Raw genomic sequence first — 17,596 nt, 5'->3', positions numbered from 1 at the left:
AGTTTTCTACAGACTCCTGATCAGTATAATATCATACAAAATAAAATTCCAGTAAGAAGTGATAAATATGGTTCATATATTTCTTAATGCAAGTTCTTAAAACACTCTACATAGAAAAACATAACGGTTAAAGAGGGTATTTGTAAACTTAGTATATATAAAATCCAATATGAAAGTGTTAAACTATTAGATGCAAGTTATTAGGGGAAAAATCAAAACTAATGACGAACTTCATGTGTTTTCTGCTGACAAAGACCAGTCACAATGACTATCTGTTATCACTTTACTTCAAATATTAGTCAGTGTTTTGCTCTTCTGTGAAAATCCATTGAATCAGGAATGTGTTGCTTCTTGCTAACGTGGCATCAGTTATAATATCACAAGCTCTATATTAGCCCCATTTCCATACTAAAGCGAAAGTATGACTCAGGGGAACAGAATAATGGTCGAATTACTAGAACATGAAAAGTGCTGAGAAGAGAGGTCAGTGAAATATCGTCCTCGAAAGATCCGAAGGCGTAAGTAAGGTTCTGACCAGAGATGTAGAGTCAACATATCAGGCATGTTACTCTATCAAGTGCTATGCCTTTTCCACGTGCTACTTCAATAATAACATAACAAAACATTTAAGTTGAAAGGTTCTTGTTACATACGTACTGTGTCTTCAACTAGACTGTTCACACATTAGATACGGAATGAATGGTACTAGTTCAGTTTTATGTTCTCTGTATAACTAACTCTATTTTCTGTTTTTTTAATTTTATTAATTATTTATCTACAAAATATCAGATTCAGTCGACTGTAATAAGAAAATATCTTGAACATGCGTGACGTAATAGTTCAATTAACTTTCCAGAGTGTTTTAACGCTAAATCATATTAGGAAGAAAAAGTCAGTAAGTCCAATGTTAGTGATAATTCACTGTCATATTAATTGATAATTATTTCGTTTCTTGAAAATGCAATACTGTTTAAAAGTAAATAACATTTAAGAAATGTTTTGAAATAAAGTCAATAACCCCTTGAGTAGTGTTAACATTGATATTATATTAATTTACACGTATCTTCCTCTTACCGTGAAATAATCTTTCTTTAGTTGTGTTCAATCTTCTAACGTAATTGCAGTGATATGCGAGATATTATAGATCCATTTAAGCTATGATTTTGAAACACTTTGTATCAATAGAACAACGAAGTGGCTGGTGCGCGATATTTCTTGTAAAAAGTGTATAGAAGTCTTCTAGAAAGACATTACTTTCTGTTCCTTCGTTGGTCTAATAAGGAACTTGTAGCCTCTAGGTCTGCAAACATTTATGACGTTTGACAGGTTCTCCAGAACAGATGATTAAACGTGAAAACGTCATTCTGTCTCGGAAAGAAATACGCTATTGCTTTTTCCCATTGCATAATGTTCACACTCCTAACACTATTAGTGACTATATAACTTAGATGTACAATTACCGTTTGTAATATTATGTTACTTGCACTGAATAATTTTTAATACTGTTTTACCAGAATGACTCATAGACGTTCTGCCTTTATCAACTATTTAACCTTTAATCACTCACCCATCGTTTATCAACTATTTAACCTTTAATTACTCACCTATCGTTTATCAACTATTTAACCTTCAATCACTCACCCATCGTTTATCAACTATTTAACCTTCAATCACTCACCCATCGTTTATCAACTATTTAACCTTTAATTACTCACCTATTGTTTATCAACTATTTAACCTTTAATCACTCACCAATCGTTTATCAACTATTTAACCTTTAATTGCTCACCTGTTTTCATACCACTTATTACTGGTGGAGTTTTGTATTAGTAATGGCTAATGTTTTGCTGGTCGTCACACTTACTGCAGAGAAGCTGGTTTGTTTGTTTTGGAATTTCGCACAAAGCTACTCGAGGGCTATCTGTGCTAGCCGTCCCTAATTTAGCAGTGTAAGACTAGAGGGAAGGCAGCTAGTCATCACCACCCACCGCCAACTCTTGGACTACTCTTTTACCAACGAATAGTGGGATTGACCGTCACGTTATACACCCCTACAGCTGGGAGGGCGAGCATGTTTAGCGCGACGCGGGCGCGAACCCGCGACCCTCGGATTACGAGTCGCACGCCTTACGCGCTTGGCCATGCCAGGCCCCACAGAGAAGCAAACAAAAAAAAGACGAAGTCGTCTATTTTCGATGTAAAATGCACAAGAAATCCAAACTGTAAATAGTGTAATTAATTGTAATATTCACATTGTTTCTGTTTACATTGTGTGTGTGTGTGTGTGTGCGCATTCAGGTCTCTGGGACTCTCAGAGTTACAGACCAGCAAATAATTTGGCACGTGGATATTTTTAGAATGTTTTAAAATTCGATAGAATTTAATATTAGGTCCACAATAATTCTATAGTTAATGTTGCAATCATAACTTCTTGCACCAAAGCATTATTTGGATAATCTATATCAGAACGTACTCCATAAGAACTAGAAAGAAAATGCTGTACTTGACATAACACTTTGAATATCAACAAATCATGGAATATTTGAAGAAGTGATAAAATGTTTCTCCACTCACAATCTGACAGATAATTATTAAGAATCAATTATTATTTGTAAAATCTGACATCGTCTTCATCTGACCTACTGTATCAAACATTGTTACAAAAATGTATAGTTAATTTGCAGGGACTGCTTATAACTTCCTCATGTGTAATTTTTCCAAGCGAAAATTTTTGGTTTAGTAGACAATGCGCGTGCCAAGTTTCGTGATCACACTCATTAATTCTTTATATGAAATACGACAACGTTTTTACTCTCTTGATGGACCTAGTTATACAAATTGTGGCTAATTTAAGGTGCTTGATTCTCGATTATTTTGTATGTTGTGTTTACGTTCATGACATTGGTGAGTTTATCTTCCCTTTATTACAGCGAGTAGTAGCAGTTTTTACACTTATTCGTCAGCCCAGATATCTTTCACATTAGAGAATGTTTTTCTTAAAGTAGTGTTGTATTATTTTAGCTACATGTCTTTTCACTAGCGGAAGAGAACATCTTTTACAATTTTTAGGGTAGCGAACTTTTTACTTTGACGACAACTTTCCTATATATTTCTGAAAAAATGGTAAAAATGTTACCTTAATATTTAGCTCATGCACACTTTCAAAAGTAAAAGTGTATTGACTCTGAAAACATCGAACTTTCTTAAATAAACTATTTTCCCATTGAGTAACAGGCAGTACTGCATATATATATATATATCTTTAATGTTTGGTAGAGACGCATTCCATTCATTAAGATATGAAATTAACATAATTCTAATTACAAAGTTTGAAAAACGTTATGTTTTATGATGAAAATTTAATGCGTTAGCTTTAAAAGAACAAGTAAAAGAAAACTGCAGGTTAAGGTTTGAGAGTAATCGGTATCGACCTAGTTTGTTGTCGTTGTAATAATAGTCTAAACAACTGAACAACGTTCAGGTCTAAACACACAATGGTTCACCTGAAACAATGGATACGATAACAGAATATGAAAAACAACAACCTCTCTCACATATAACTACCCTGACGTGTGAATACCCTCGAAAGAACCCATTTTCAACTAACAACTTGATATGGTACCATGTCTACAACCATTATGAAGTGTAAATAACCTTGACAAAACACGTTTCTAGCTAACAACCTAACGTGGAATCATGTCTATAACCATTATGAAGTGTAAATAACCTTGACAAAACATGTTTATAGCTAACAACCTAACGTGGAATCATGTCTACAACCATTATGAAGTGTAAATAACCTTGACAAAACATGTTTCTAGCGGACAACCTAATGTGGAATCATGCCTACAACCATTATGAAGTGTAAATAACCTTGACAAAACATGTTTCTGGCTAACAATCTAACGTGGAATCATGTCTACAGCCATTATGAAGTGTAAATAACCTTGACAAAACATGTTTCTGGCTAACAATCTAACGTGGAATCATGTCTACAGCCATTATGAAGTGTAAATAACCTTGACAAAACATGTTTATAGCTAACAACCTAACGTGGAATCATGTCTACAACCATTATGAAGCGTGAATAACATTTAAAGAACACATTTCCTGCTAACAACCTAATATCGAACCATGTCTACAATTACGAAATCATGAACACAAACACGTATACTAGTGTGAGTTTTTATTCTTTAAGGAAAATAATAATAAATTATTATTACAAAACAACATCAAGAGTTTCGTGACTCATAGCTATCCAATGTTAAAATCTACAGTACGAGAAGCTGGTGTCCTTGTTTCTCCGTGACGAACATTTTTCAAACTTTCTGACATCAGACTGCCATGAAACTTTCAGAGGTCTTTGATATACCGCAGAGAGCTTCTAAAAACCCCTTACGTTATTCATTTTTCTTATTTTTACGAGTTTGACAGCCATTTCAATGTGTCCTCTTGCTACTGGGCTAACGCCTGTGAATAATTCACACGCATGCCGTATTGTCATCCACGAGAAGCTAAGGAAATAAATGCAGTTTCTAGCGGGATTACCTTCCCAAGTGACTTTTAAACAAATAAAGAAGATTTTTTGCTCAACTAATATATATATATATGTGTGTGTGTGTGTGCGTAACCAGCTTATATGACAGAAAACTTCTCTTATTAGCAGGTACGTAACCACCTGACATTAAGAGCTGGGGAAAAAAAAACAAGTTGTCAGTGAACAAATAAGTGACAATCTTACACAGGAATAACAAAAAAAAAGCTTACGCAACGGAAAGGCTTAGCTTATTGCCATATACGTAACGACCTGACAGTAAGATTTGGTGAGAACAAAATAATATTCAACGAAAAAATATATAATAATATTATACAAAAAAACAACAACAAACACACATAACACTACAGGGCAAGGTTTAATCAAAAGTCAGGTACACATCCTGATAACATTAAAGTATTGAAAGGAATAAAATAACAGTTACCTAGCTATTAGACGTGCCTTTACTAAGAAGATATAGATACTGAGAAAAAGAATACAATGAAAGAGTTTTCCATTCCTGATAAGAAATACCTCTGAAACAGCAAAACAATAATATTTTAAATCCGTAGCAGCTTTAATGTGATAATACGCCCCAGAAGATATAACTTGCATTTTTGGATACCAAAAAAACACCTGTTATTACGTCTTCTTTAAACAAGGAAATTCACCAACTGGAAAAACCTAACCATCTGGAACAAAATCATTCAACAGACTGGCAATAATCTAACCATTTGCAACATACACTTTTTCCAGAACGGCGATAATTTAACCATTTTTAATAAATAAATCAATATTTAATGGCTGAAAAACTGATCATGTGATATCAGCGCTTTTCATAACGAAACGTTCGGATTGATATATAAACAACCACTCAACATCGTATGCGTCTGAAAAAAACATGATTCACTTAAGAAGTAGATAAGTGAGATAACATTACTGAAGCAACACTAGTTAGTTGAGAATGATAAATACAGTGACCTAACATTAACACCAATCTGAAATAGCACTAGTTAGTTGAAAATGATAAATACAGTGACATAACATTAACATTAGTCTGAAACAACACTAATTAATTGAGAATGATAAATACAGTGACCTAACATTAACATTAGTCTGAAACAACACTAATTAATTGAGAATGATAAATACAGTGACCTAACATTAACATTAATCTGAAACAACAGTAGTTAGTTAAGAATGATAAATACAGTGACATAACATTAACACTAATCTGAAACAACAGTAGTTAGTTGAGAATCATAAATACAGTGACATAACATTGACACTAATCTGAAACAACACTAGTTAGTTGAGAATGATAAATACAGTGACATAACGTCAACATAGTCTGAAACAACATTAGTTAGTTGAGAATGATAAATACAGTGACCTAACATTAACATTAGTCTGAAACAGTAGGTTTAACACTTTGACACCTAATGTAAAAATGTTCTCTTTCCTGTTACGTAAGCATGTGGTTAAATCCAGAATAAAATCTAAAATTAGAAAATAAAATAAATTTAAGTATTAAGTATTTCTTTCACTCTTGGTTTTCGTCGCCATATTGGCTTAGTTAATCTCTGGTTTTAAAGCATAACATTGATCAAACCTAATGTTTTGTTTTATTTCTTTTTTTGTTTCACTGACTAAATCCCTATGTGTGCACGCAAACGTTTTTTTAAGCGAATCAGTGGTCGAAACACAAGTTTCACTCGCAACGATACGAATGAGATCACGTGCACTTTTTTAAAACACTCATCGTGATACGAGTGAGATAGATCACGTGCACTTTTTAAAACACTCATCGTTCACGTAATTTATTTTGTTTTTTTCAAACATGGCCAAAATTGTCTCTAAAAATCGTTTGATTAGCCTATAAAAAACATTGCTTAGACTAAATACCTTGTCCATTTATTGATTAAGTCACTTTAATGGTTTCTATATGATATCGGAATTAAACCCAGAGGGGGTGATGACGAAAAACTATTAGTTTGAAAATCGTTTAACTGACATCTAGACTGTTTTACAATTTACCCTGTGTTATGAACATAGGAAATTGGCTTCACAATCAATATTGCTTGACTACCATCGTAAAGACATCACAAACGTTAACGCTTTTCCAATATCGAAGATGATTTACCACCATTGTTTAGTAGTTAGCACGGGAGCTGTTGTAAATCCAAATGATTTCACACAAACTGAAGAAATTTTACTCCCAAGAAAACTTGACCTACACTGAGGAAACTTTACCCCTAACAATAATTTAACCCACATTTAATAAATTTAAAATCTCAACATAACCTTGGTTACAAAGCTACATAAAGGGATATCTGCTCACAACTGTCTCTGATTTTGAACTGATTTATATTTAAAATAGCCCCCATTCCAGAGGCATAGTGGTATGTCTGTGGACTCACATTGCTAGAAACTGGGTTTCGATACCCGTGGTGGGCAGAGCACAAATAGCCCATTGTGCAGCTTTGTACGTGACTTCAAACATATTATCTGCGTTTTCCATTATAACTTATTTTTGTAATAATCTTAAAAAACCACAGTATATCCATCCATAATAGAGTCATTTAGATAAATTACGGTTTTTCAAGGTTGTCGTAAGTTTCTGCTCATTCTCAATAACATAACAAACAAACATAAAGAATGAAGCAGCACTCGCCGCCAACTCTTACGCTGCTCTCCTCAGAATATTCTGATTTATTTTACTCGTTTTACAGCTTCGATGTGCAGAGAGTGTTTTTATAGAAAAGAGATGAAAACCATGAAGCACCACATTCTCATTCCGAGGATACCAATCGACAGGCCATGTCCATTTCAAGTGACATTTAACAGCCATTATTTAAAAGTCCAGTAAATTGTTTGTTTTTGGATTTTGCGCAAAGCTAGTCGAGGGCTATCTGCGCTAACCGTCCCTAATTTAGCAGTGTAAGACTAGAGGGAAGACAGCTAGTCATCACCGCCCACCGCCAACTCTTGGGCTACTCTTTTACCAACGAATAGTGGGATTGACCATCACTTTATAACGCCCAACGGCTGACAAGGCGAACATGTTTGGTGCGACGGGGATGCAAACCCGCGACCCTCGGATTACGAGTCGCACACCTTAGCCCACCGGGCCATGCCGACCCCGTCCAGTAAATTATTCAATGTTCTACTGTTCAATTAAATATATCATAAAATCTCGCATTCTTTTTATATATATTGAAAATAAATGAACATCTTGGTATTTGTTCTTTAAATAAAACAAAATGTACGTTTCAATAAAAAATAAAAGAAACAGTTATCATGGAATGACACAACATGGTGAGAATTTTTTAACGTTATCTGGACCTTACGCTGAAAATAACTTAAAATCCGTTTTATTAGTGTTGCTGCTGGGTTTGTTTTTAAAAACACTTACAGATTCTATATCCACTTTCTTTTGTTTGTTTGTTTTTGAATTTCGCACAAAGCTACTCGAGGGCTATCTGTGTTAGCCGTCCCTAATTTAGCAGTGTAAGACTAGAGGGAAGGCAGCTAGTCATCACCACCCACCGCCAACTCTTGGGCTACTCTTTTACCAACGAATAGTGGGATTGACCGTCACATTATAACGCCCCCACGGCTAAAAGGGCGAGCATGTTTGGCGCGACGGGGATGCGAACCCGCGACCATCATATTACGAGAACACGCCTTAACGCGCTTGGTCATGCCGGGCCCCACTTTCCTTTAAATACAGTTGAATAGCCAAAGACTGCGCCAATTACAGTGCTACTATTACAACTGCGAAAGTAAAATTTTAGAATACTCTCTACGTTTCACATCACAAAGAGATATATGTAATAAATATACAATATCATAATTACGAAACTGAGTTTCAGAACAATATCTGTGTGTTGTAAAACACAAATAAGTAAACGTAATAAAAACAGGGAATTTTTAACATTCTTAATTTTTTTTCCTCCAGTTTTAGGTTGTTGTGGCACATGAATGGGTGTTGTTTGCATGGACTGTTACTGTGTTATAAACAGGTAACATTTAAATCAGTGCAAGTGTCTACGCAGCACGGCTTGTTTAATATACCCCTTTAGAGCATACCAGATAGATATGAAGTTAATATATTTAGTACACGACATAATAAAACGTGAAATCGATAATTCGAAATGAGACAATACCGACTTATATCATCTGAAATTACATTTTGTTTAGGGAATAGGATAAAACGTTTTTCAACGTAAAAAACCGATGTCGAGTTATAATTTAAAGTTACTTACGCAGTATCCTAAGAACAATATAATTCTCTGTTTCAATAAACTCAGTACGTGAAACTCGGTAACTCGATATCATACAACCAATCTCAACATTCCTAGTGAACCTTTACATGTCAAGAACTACTAGCCATCAAACAGTCCTTTCAATAACATTCTGTTTCTAAAAAAAAAATACAACAGTCTCAAAATCCTAAAAAAAACTAAATCTTTGTCAATTACTTAAAACTCAATAAATCAAAATAGAAACTTTGGACCACCTTAGAATCCAATATGAATTTGACCACATCTAGCCGACAATCGTCTTGCTAATAACCTAAGGAACTTCTCCCCCCCCTTTCAATAACCCAATGAAATTGAATTCATTTTGCATTCACATTAATTTTCGAACATAAAGTCAAGTAATTTTCTAAATAAATTAAAGAGAGTGGTTCAAATTCCTTCTAGTTGAGGACTTTCTTAAAGATATTGCTGAATAACCTAAACCCATCAAGATGAAGATACTACATATAGATACTCAACGTAATAAGTTAAAGAGGTCTAGTCTATATCTCAAAACTTAGACTCAAAGTTAATTGCCTCGTTCCTTATAGCCTAAAGATTTTAATAAGACGTATTTCTTTAATAATTGATACTTCAAATAAATCTTTTACTTCTGGGTACAAGAACAACAAATCACTTTTTTCTATACAAAGCACCAATCTAAGGCCATCTGTCTTTCTTTCAGTAAAAACCTAGCAAGCCAAGTAAAAGAAAGCCAAGTAATTAAATATAAAATAGCTTACGACAAGCTTACAGTATGAGTAGAAAATAGGAAGGCACGTTTTGTTCGCTGAAGGCTATCTTTAGTCTAGCAATTACAAGGTTCTCCACAATTCTCAGTTATATCTACTCTTTATCCATAGTCACTGTAATGAAGATATAAAGTTATGACTGTAACACTAAATTCACTAGACACCTTTCTAGTCTTGATTAAATGTATTATTTCATTTTAGTGCATTTCGTTTTGTGAACCAGAACAAACGGTCAATGACTACTTCTTCTTGGAAATTAAATATTTAAGCCTAAAATAATAATAATTATTATTTTAGATTACTCCTCAATAGGTCTATGTGGAGTTGTGACTAAACTTTGCCTTGGATTAAAGTTTTTCTTAACTAACCCTATATCTTGTATAGGGTAAAATTGTTAGAAAAAAGAAGTTGGTCATGGGCGTAACACTTCCTATTAAATAGACGTAAACTACGTTACCGACAAAATTAGGTTACAATAAACAAATCTTAATAACTATTTTAATTTCCTTAAGTAATAATGTACGGTATAAACAGCCCTGAAGACAAATATTCTACTCTTTACTTAGTGTGAAAGCAAAGAAATGAAACCAGGAAAGAGAACAAGTAATACGGAAAATATAGGTTGGAAAGAAACATTACTGATTTTGTGCCAAAGTATATCAAAATGGTTACTTTTGTCATATTCCTGTTTAAATGTAAAACTAATACTAATGTTACCTTTAAACATGTTACTTCTGTCGGTGTAAAACTGATAACAATGCTACTGTTTTACCATATTCCTGTTTCCATATAAAACTAATATCAATACTAATACCATATTCCTGTTTCAATGTAAACCCAATGTCAGTGTTTTTGTTCTTTAGATATAAACATTTGTACATGTTCTTGTAACTTGAATATACACAACAGGCTTATTAACTGAATCTTTACGGTAAAGTGGTTAAAAAGTCCAGTTGGATATTACTTTGACCATTGTTGTTCAAGATTACTTACAAAGCACATCATCCTTAGCAAGTGTATGTTTAGCAACCATGTTTTTCTTTGATAGTAAAATTTATTACTTCACAGGACATGTATCCTGCAACTTACATACATAAGGTTTTATTATGAATTAATGCTACTTAGCAATGAGACAGTACAAAAGCCTTTGCATATACACATTATTATGGAAATATTAGATTCCATCCTGAAGAGGAAGGCTCGAAAAGATTTAATCCTGAATTCATTACTATCATATTCTTTAAATGGTTTTAAAATATCACACATATTGATCTTACAGAAACAATGTAGTCAGAAGTGTTATCAGATACTTTCTAAAACAATGTTCTAATTCTTTAGTTGCCGAAAATATGTCTAAAACTTAATTTATCTTGTAATAGTTGAGTCTTTATCTAGTTTACCAAAGCTGCTTCAGACTGATATCTCAATCAGCGAGTGCTCGAGTTATCCTTGTTTCAGGATAACTATTTCAGTTCATTCTTCATTATCATGAATATCGAAGTAATCTCCTTCTTAATACCGCTGAACTTGAGGTTAAATGATACATTTCTTCTAGAGATTTGAAAAAAAAAGGTTAATATCTATTTTCCCATACGCTGATCCATCAAGTTAACACCTCCCATCTCAATACTTTTAAACATTAAGTTAACAACACATGAAAACATCATGTTAACACCTCCCATCTCAATACTTTTAAACATTAAGTTAACATTACTTCCCTCACAACACATTAAAACATCAAGTTAACACCTCCCATCTCAATACTTTTAAACATTAAGTTAACATTACTTCCCTCACAACACGTGAAAACATCAAGTTAACACTCTCCTCAGCAGTACATCCAAACACAAAATAAAATTAACATTTCCTTTCTCTGCAACTCGAACATTTCTTTTCCCAGATAATGTTGTCCCTTGAGAAGCTGTTGATACAATTAGTTTACGTTGTTAACCTAATATTTTGATTACTTATTAAAAACCGACAAAACAAAGGAAAACATCCAATAAACTTACTGTTCTGTCCGCTAGATGCCTGACCCGACATGGCAGATATGCAGTTTTTCCGGATGTAGTGGTGATGTTATCAGAAACAGAAGTGTCGAAAGAAGGTTGGAGGTCCGCGTGGAGAACATTCCGCATATCGGAACGTTTTAGTTGATAATGCCGTGTTCTGGGGAGTAGATGTGGTTCGGAACCTAGAAAAGAAATAATAGTTTGTGTTAAATATTCGTTTGTGAAAATTACAGGATGATCTAAAGATACCAATCTCCTTTTCATCCATTTTCAAATTAAAACTGTGCAACAAAAGAGAAATTGAACTAAATAATTCTGAGTATCAGAAAATTTCACTAAGATCTAAGACTTTTCGCAATAATAAATAGAGACCTAAAATCAGTTAGTTATTCTTTGAACAAGTACGTTATTTACGTCTATATTACATATTGAGGTTGCAAATATTTTCAAACTGTTCATACAGTTTTATACACAGGGATCTTGTACAGGTTTTTGATTCGGATTAACGTGAAAGAAACACATGACAAACTGTTAACAAAGGAGTTTGTTGTCGCAAATCAAATATTATCAGAAGTAAGTTGCTCATTGTGATAATTTTACCTGTTGGGTCACCAGTATAACAATTATGTAATCAGTTATATTGCTCATAGAAGTAAGTCTTCTCTTGTGTCACTTTCACTTACTACTCGCTAGCCGGATACTACCACGTGAATCAATTATAATAATGGAACACTTGCGAATTCAGATTGGGTGTCTGTTTTGTGTATAAGAACATATTTACAAGGATTTAAGTTACAGATGAACACCCTGTAGGCAAGTGGTCGAACAATGAAAATATTTAAACAAAATAGAAAATACCCATCACTTTAATAAACCCACCACCCTTCATTTTGATAATGCCTCCGCCCTTTCTATAACTACAGTTTTAATCCTTACTGTTTTGCAATTAAAATTACGTTTTCCAGCGTTCTTCTAAGTGTTACACATGAACCATAGATTATACTGTGGAAATTAATCATAGTGTTAACAGAATGATAACAACGGTTTGTTAACAAAGGGGCCCGGCATGGCCAAGCGCGTTAAGGCGTGCGACTCGTAATCTGAGGGTCGCGGGTTCGCATCCGCGTCGCGCTAAACATGCTCGCCCTCCCAGCCGTGGGGGCGTTATAATGTGACGGCTAATCCCACTATTCGTTGGTAAAAAAGTAGCCCAAGAGTTGGCGATGGGTGGTGATGACTAGCTGCCTTCCCTCTAGTCTTACACTGTTAAATTAGGGACGGCTAGCACAGATAGCCATCGAGTAGCTTTGTGCGAAATTCCAAAACAAACAAACAAACTTGTTACCAAAGGTAAAATTTGTCTTAAATTATGAACTATTCAACTACAGTTTTTTTTTCATTCACAGTCTTGTAAGAGGCTTAATGAAAAAAAAATAAACGACTGACTTAGGTTTAAGGTATGATGAAACCGTTGACATGAGAATAAATATATTGACCAATACAGACAGATACTGAACATTACTTATATTAGAATAAATATATTGGACGGCTTAGTGTATTAATAAACGTAAAAAACTTAATGAAGTGAAAATTAATTTATTCAACGGCTACTGAATATTAAATGAGTGGCTTGAAGGATTTATTGAATTTTCCTACTCAAGTGATGGGCTTATGATATGAGTTTTGCAGCAAAGATACGAAATCGAAATATTTGTATTTATTATAATTTCTATTATTGATAGTGTACAATAACTGAATATACGTACGGTAAAATTTATTGGCTTTAATAGAATTTAAAGGAAATGCAACAGTAATAAACTTCTTAGAATTTGTGGTTAAGAAGTTAAATCATAAGTACGTTTCTCAAAAACTCAGTATTGAAATAACATAATATAAAATTATTATTTAAATCTCATGTGTGTAAATCAGTTTAAGATGTTGAACGCTGTTTTCACTTTAAAACATATAAATTCATGTTAGATAATAAAACCACACAAGATCAGTTTGTAACACAGCCAGCCATGTTTTACCCGCTCAGCCTAGCTGACGATAAAAGATTGGCACCCAATGGAGCTTGATACGAATTTAGCTTTGGAAGGTGTAAGTGTAGTATATATATATTCACCTTTTTTAAAATCATATATAAAAAGGATGGCTTAGTTTTCGTAGTAATGAGATTAGAAGGTTTTCAAAGCCAAACGTGGTTTATCTGACAAAAATGTAATTTTAACATTTGAGGTAATATAAAGCCAGTGATGGAAAATTCTTTACAATTTATTATTAGGCCAGATGGTCAGGACGCTTGACTCGATTCCCCGTCATAACAAATATGCTCGCCCTTTCAGCCGTGAGGATGTTATAATGTCACGGTTGTAATGCCCTTTCATCCGTGGATCGTTATAAGTGACAGCCAATCCCACTATTCGTTGGTAAAAGAGTAGTCCAAATATTGACGGTGGGTGGTGATGATTAGCTGTCTTTTCTCTAGTCTCACACTCCTAAATTAGGAACGGCTAGCACAGATAGCTTTCGTGTAACTTTGTACGAAATTTAAAAAAACAAACAAACTTATGTGAAAGAGGTTAAGTGTTGTCTTATGAAGACTAATGTCAGTGTAAAGAAAATCGCAGAGCCTCGTTTATTTGGAAAACTGAACTTATTTTCTGAATGAAAGGTTATAAAAATAGATGTTCGTAAGACAAACTATTGTTTTTTTGGAATTTCGCACAAAGCTACTCGAGGGCTATCTGTGCTAGCCGTCCCTAATTTAGCAGTGTAAGACTAGAGGAAGGCAGCTAGTCATCACCACCACCGCTAACTCTGGGCTACTCTTTTACCAACGAATAGTGGGATTGACCGTCACATTATACGCCCCCACGGCTGGGAGGGCGAGCATGTTTAGCGCGACTCGGGCGCGAACCCGCGACCCTCGGATTACGAGTGACACGCCTTATGCGCTTGGCCATGCCAGGCCTCAAGACAAACTATCAAATCGCTGTGTTCAAATTATAAGGAATCTCTTACCGTTGCAACGTTTGTATGTTGTGCACCACTGCTGACCCCTAAAATTATCGTGAACCATGATGAACATATTTCTTTTTAAAATCTAAAGGACATATTCTTGTGTTTGGGGGGCCCGGCATGGCCAAGCGTGTTAAGGCGTGCGACTCGTAATCCGAGGGTCGCGGGTTCGCATCCCCGTCGCACCAAACATGCTCGCTCTTTCAGCCGTGGGGGCGTTATAATGTGACGGTCAATCCCACTATTCGTTAGTAAAAGAGTAGCCCAAGAGTTGGCGGTGGGTGGTGAAGACTAGCTGCCTTCCCTCTAGTCTTACACTGCAAGATTATGGACGGCTAGCACAGATAGCCCTCGAGTAGCTTTGTTGCGAAATTAAAAAAAAAAAAAAAACTTGTGTTTGGGATGAAACATCTCGTCAAAACGGGTTAATAAGTCACTAAATATTATTAGTTACTCTTTGGTAGATTTTTTGTTGTTGTTGTTTTATCCAAATAATAATATCTTAAAAAAAAAACATTTTGTACTAAGTGTGTTTACACATATAGTGCACGACCTTAATAAGAGGCAGGTACATATATGCAAGTGTGTGTGTGGTAGACAGCCCTAGCGTTGACTAATGGCCGCCGGCTCAGTGCACACAAATCTGATGAAGTTTGATAACGTCATGTGTGTGACAGACAAGACATATGGCTTTGCCACGAGTCATACAAATATGCTGGGGAAGGCATTAGAGTGGCGGCCCTCTTTTAGCCTTCCTTTTCTTTCTATCTCTCTCGGAGCTGAACCAAACATAAAGATTTAAAACGGTGATTTCAATTCTCACGGATATCATTAGAGTAAGTAATAATTAAAGTTATTTTTATTTTCATGGTCGAATTACTATGTCATTGTATTTGGTTCTATAGTAGACTGAAATTTAAATGTTCTTATGTCATTAATATTTTATTTGAATAATATAAATTTACAGTATTCAGAAAACTTCGCAGGTTTGAATATGAAATTGAGTTTATCCAAATAATGTAAACTTCTGTAAACAAAACCAGTTGATGTAAACATTGTGTATTTTAGCTCAGAGAATAAACTACTAGAAAGTTATACAGTTCCCTTAAACTTCGATTATTAATGACTTCAAGCTATAATTTGTTTTGTTTTGAAAATTTGAGGAATGGAGAATCAAAATGAAGTTTTTGGTACCTCAAAATTCTACGGCAGTTTTGAGATTGATTGGATGTTTTTATTAACAAGTAATGTAATGCTTGGAATGACATCAGCGGGTCTTCAAAATAAACTAGTTATGTGAAAAAAACGTTTCTGATGGTTAAAAACAGAAAATAATTCATGTGATTTTTTGTTGTACCTATGTATGTGCCTGTTTTCATGGTATTTTGGTTTCTCCTTATTTGAGGACTGGATCTACTGAGTTACTTGCGAATTTTCATGCCAGCTTAAGAAATCGTTCTAAGTAAGTATTGTTATTACGATTTTTGAACTTTTCATATTATAGCGCCCCCAAGTAGCACAGCGGTATGTTTGCGAAGTAACGGCGCTATAAACCGAGATTCCATACGCATGGAGGGAAGGTCACATTTCACCAACCGTGTAGCTTTGTGCTGAAGTTTACGCGATCAATCAATCATATTGTTGCCCTCATACGGGAATCAGGGAATCTGGGGAGTTCCTATGACTGGCTGCAGGGAATTACGTTAAAACTGGCATGTAAGAATTTGTCAGAATAAGTATTTTGTTAATTTTTAAACTTTTCGTAGTTTCCAGACGGGAAATTAAGTTTTGGTGAGGACAGTTTTCCTGATTGGGTGCAATGTATTACGTGACAATCAACAAGACAGTCATTCTAAGGTGTTCAAAATATTGTTTTTGTGATTTTTCAACGGTAATATAATAGTGTTAACAATGTATTACGTGACAATCAACAAGACAGTCATTCTAAGGTGTTCAAAATATTGTTTTTGTGATTTTTCAACGGTAATGTAATAGTGTTAACAATGTATTACGTGACAATCAACAAGACAGTCATTCTAAGGTGTTCAAAATATTGTTTTCATGATTTTTTAACTATAATATAATAGTATAAAACTATATCTTAACAACACTGTTGTGAGAAACAAAAAAAATTACTGAAGTGTAAAACATCTTACATCAATAGATTGTTAACATACGTTTTAATTGCTAAGTAACAGAGCTTTAACACCAAACATAACAAGGTTTTTAGTAGATTAATTATTGAAGCATGTTTACCTGCTGATTAGCAGGAAATCACTAATGTGATGGATTATTAAAGTATATTTTGGCTCACGATTACCAGGAAATCATTCCCGAACAAAATTACCAGCTGATGGATTTTTAAAATAACGTTTAATTGCTAATTAACTGGAAACAATTTTGTAAAAAACGTTTTTAAGTAGTGAATTATTAACTTATCTTTTAGTGTTGATTAGAAGTAAATGACTAAGGCCAAATTTTGATTATTAACACATCTTTTAGCTAATGAGTATAAACAATCTACTATATTCAAGAGTTGGTAACTGATCTTTCACTAGTTTACCTTTCGACTACTGAATGCAAAAATCACAAGTTAAAGTTATTGAAGACAGGGAAACGTCACGGTTAATAAAGGTTTGGTTTGGTTTTTCGCACAAAGCTACTCGAGGACTATCTGTTCTAGCCGTCCCTAATTTAGCAGTGTAAGACTAGAGGGAATGCAGCTAGTCATCACCACCCACCGCCAACTCTTGGGCTACTCTTTTACCAGGGAATGGCATTGACCGCCTAACGCGTTAAGGCGTGCATGTTCCTAATCTGAGGGTCGCGGGTTCGCAGATTCGAGCGTGCCTTAACATGCTCGCCCATCCCAGCCGTGGGATAGATTAGCGTTATAAAAGTAACGGTCAATCCCACTATTCGTTGGTAAACTAGAGGGAAGAGTAGCCCAAGAATTGGCGGTGGGTGGTGATG

At 34.6% G+C, this 17,596-nt stretch overlaps 1 protein-coding gene across 5 annotated transcripts in view; it reads right to left on the bottom strand.

The window, feature by feature from the left end:
- The window catches only part of LOC143237691 (zwei Ig domain protein zig-8-like), a 217,705-nt gene that overhangs the window by 110,225 nt on the left and 89,884 nt on the right, over positions 1-17,596 (bottom strand). For all 5 annotated transcript variants that reach the window (XM_076477212.1, XM_076477214.1, XM_076477210.1 and 2 more), the window contains one exon: positions 11,603-11,784. In XM_076477212.1, coding sequence (XP_076333327.1) covers positions 11,603-11,784 — 182 coding nt within the window. The remainder of the gene's footprint in view (positions 1-11,602; positions 11,785-17,596) is intronic.

This window comes from Tachypleus tridentatus, chromosome 13, assembly GCF_004210375.1.
Source record: "Tachypleus tridentatus isolate NWPU-2018 chromosome 13, ASM421037v1, whole genome shotgun sequence".
Lineage (NCBI taxonomy): Eukaryota > Metazoa > Arthropoda > Merostomata > Xiphosura > Limulidae > Tachypleus > Tachypleus tridentatus.
This window is presented reverse-complemented; position numbering and strand designations above follow the sequence as displayed.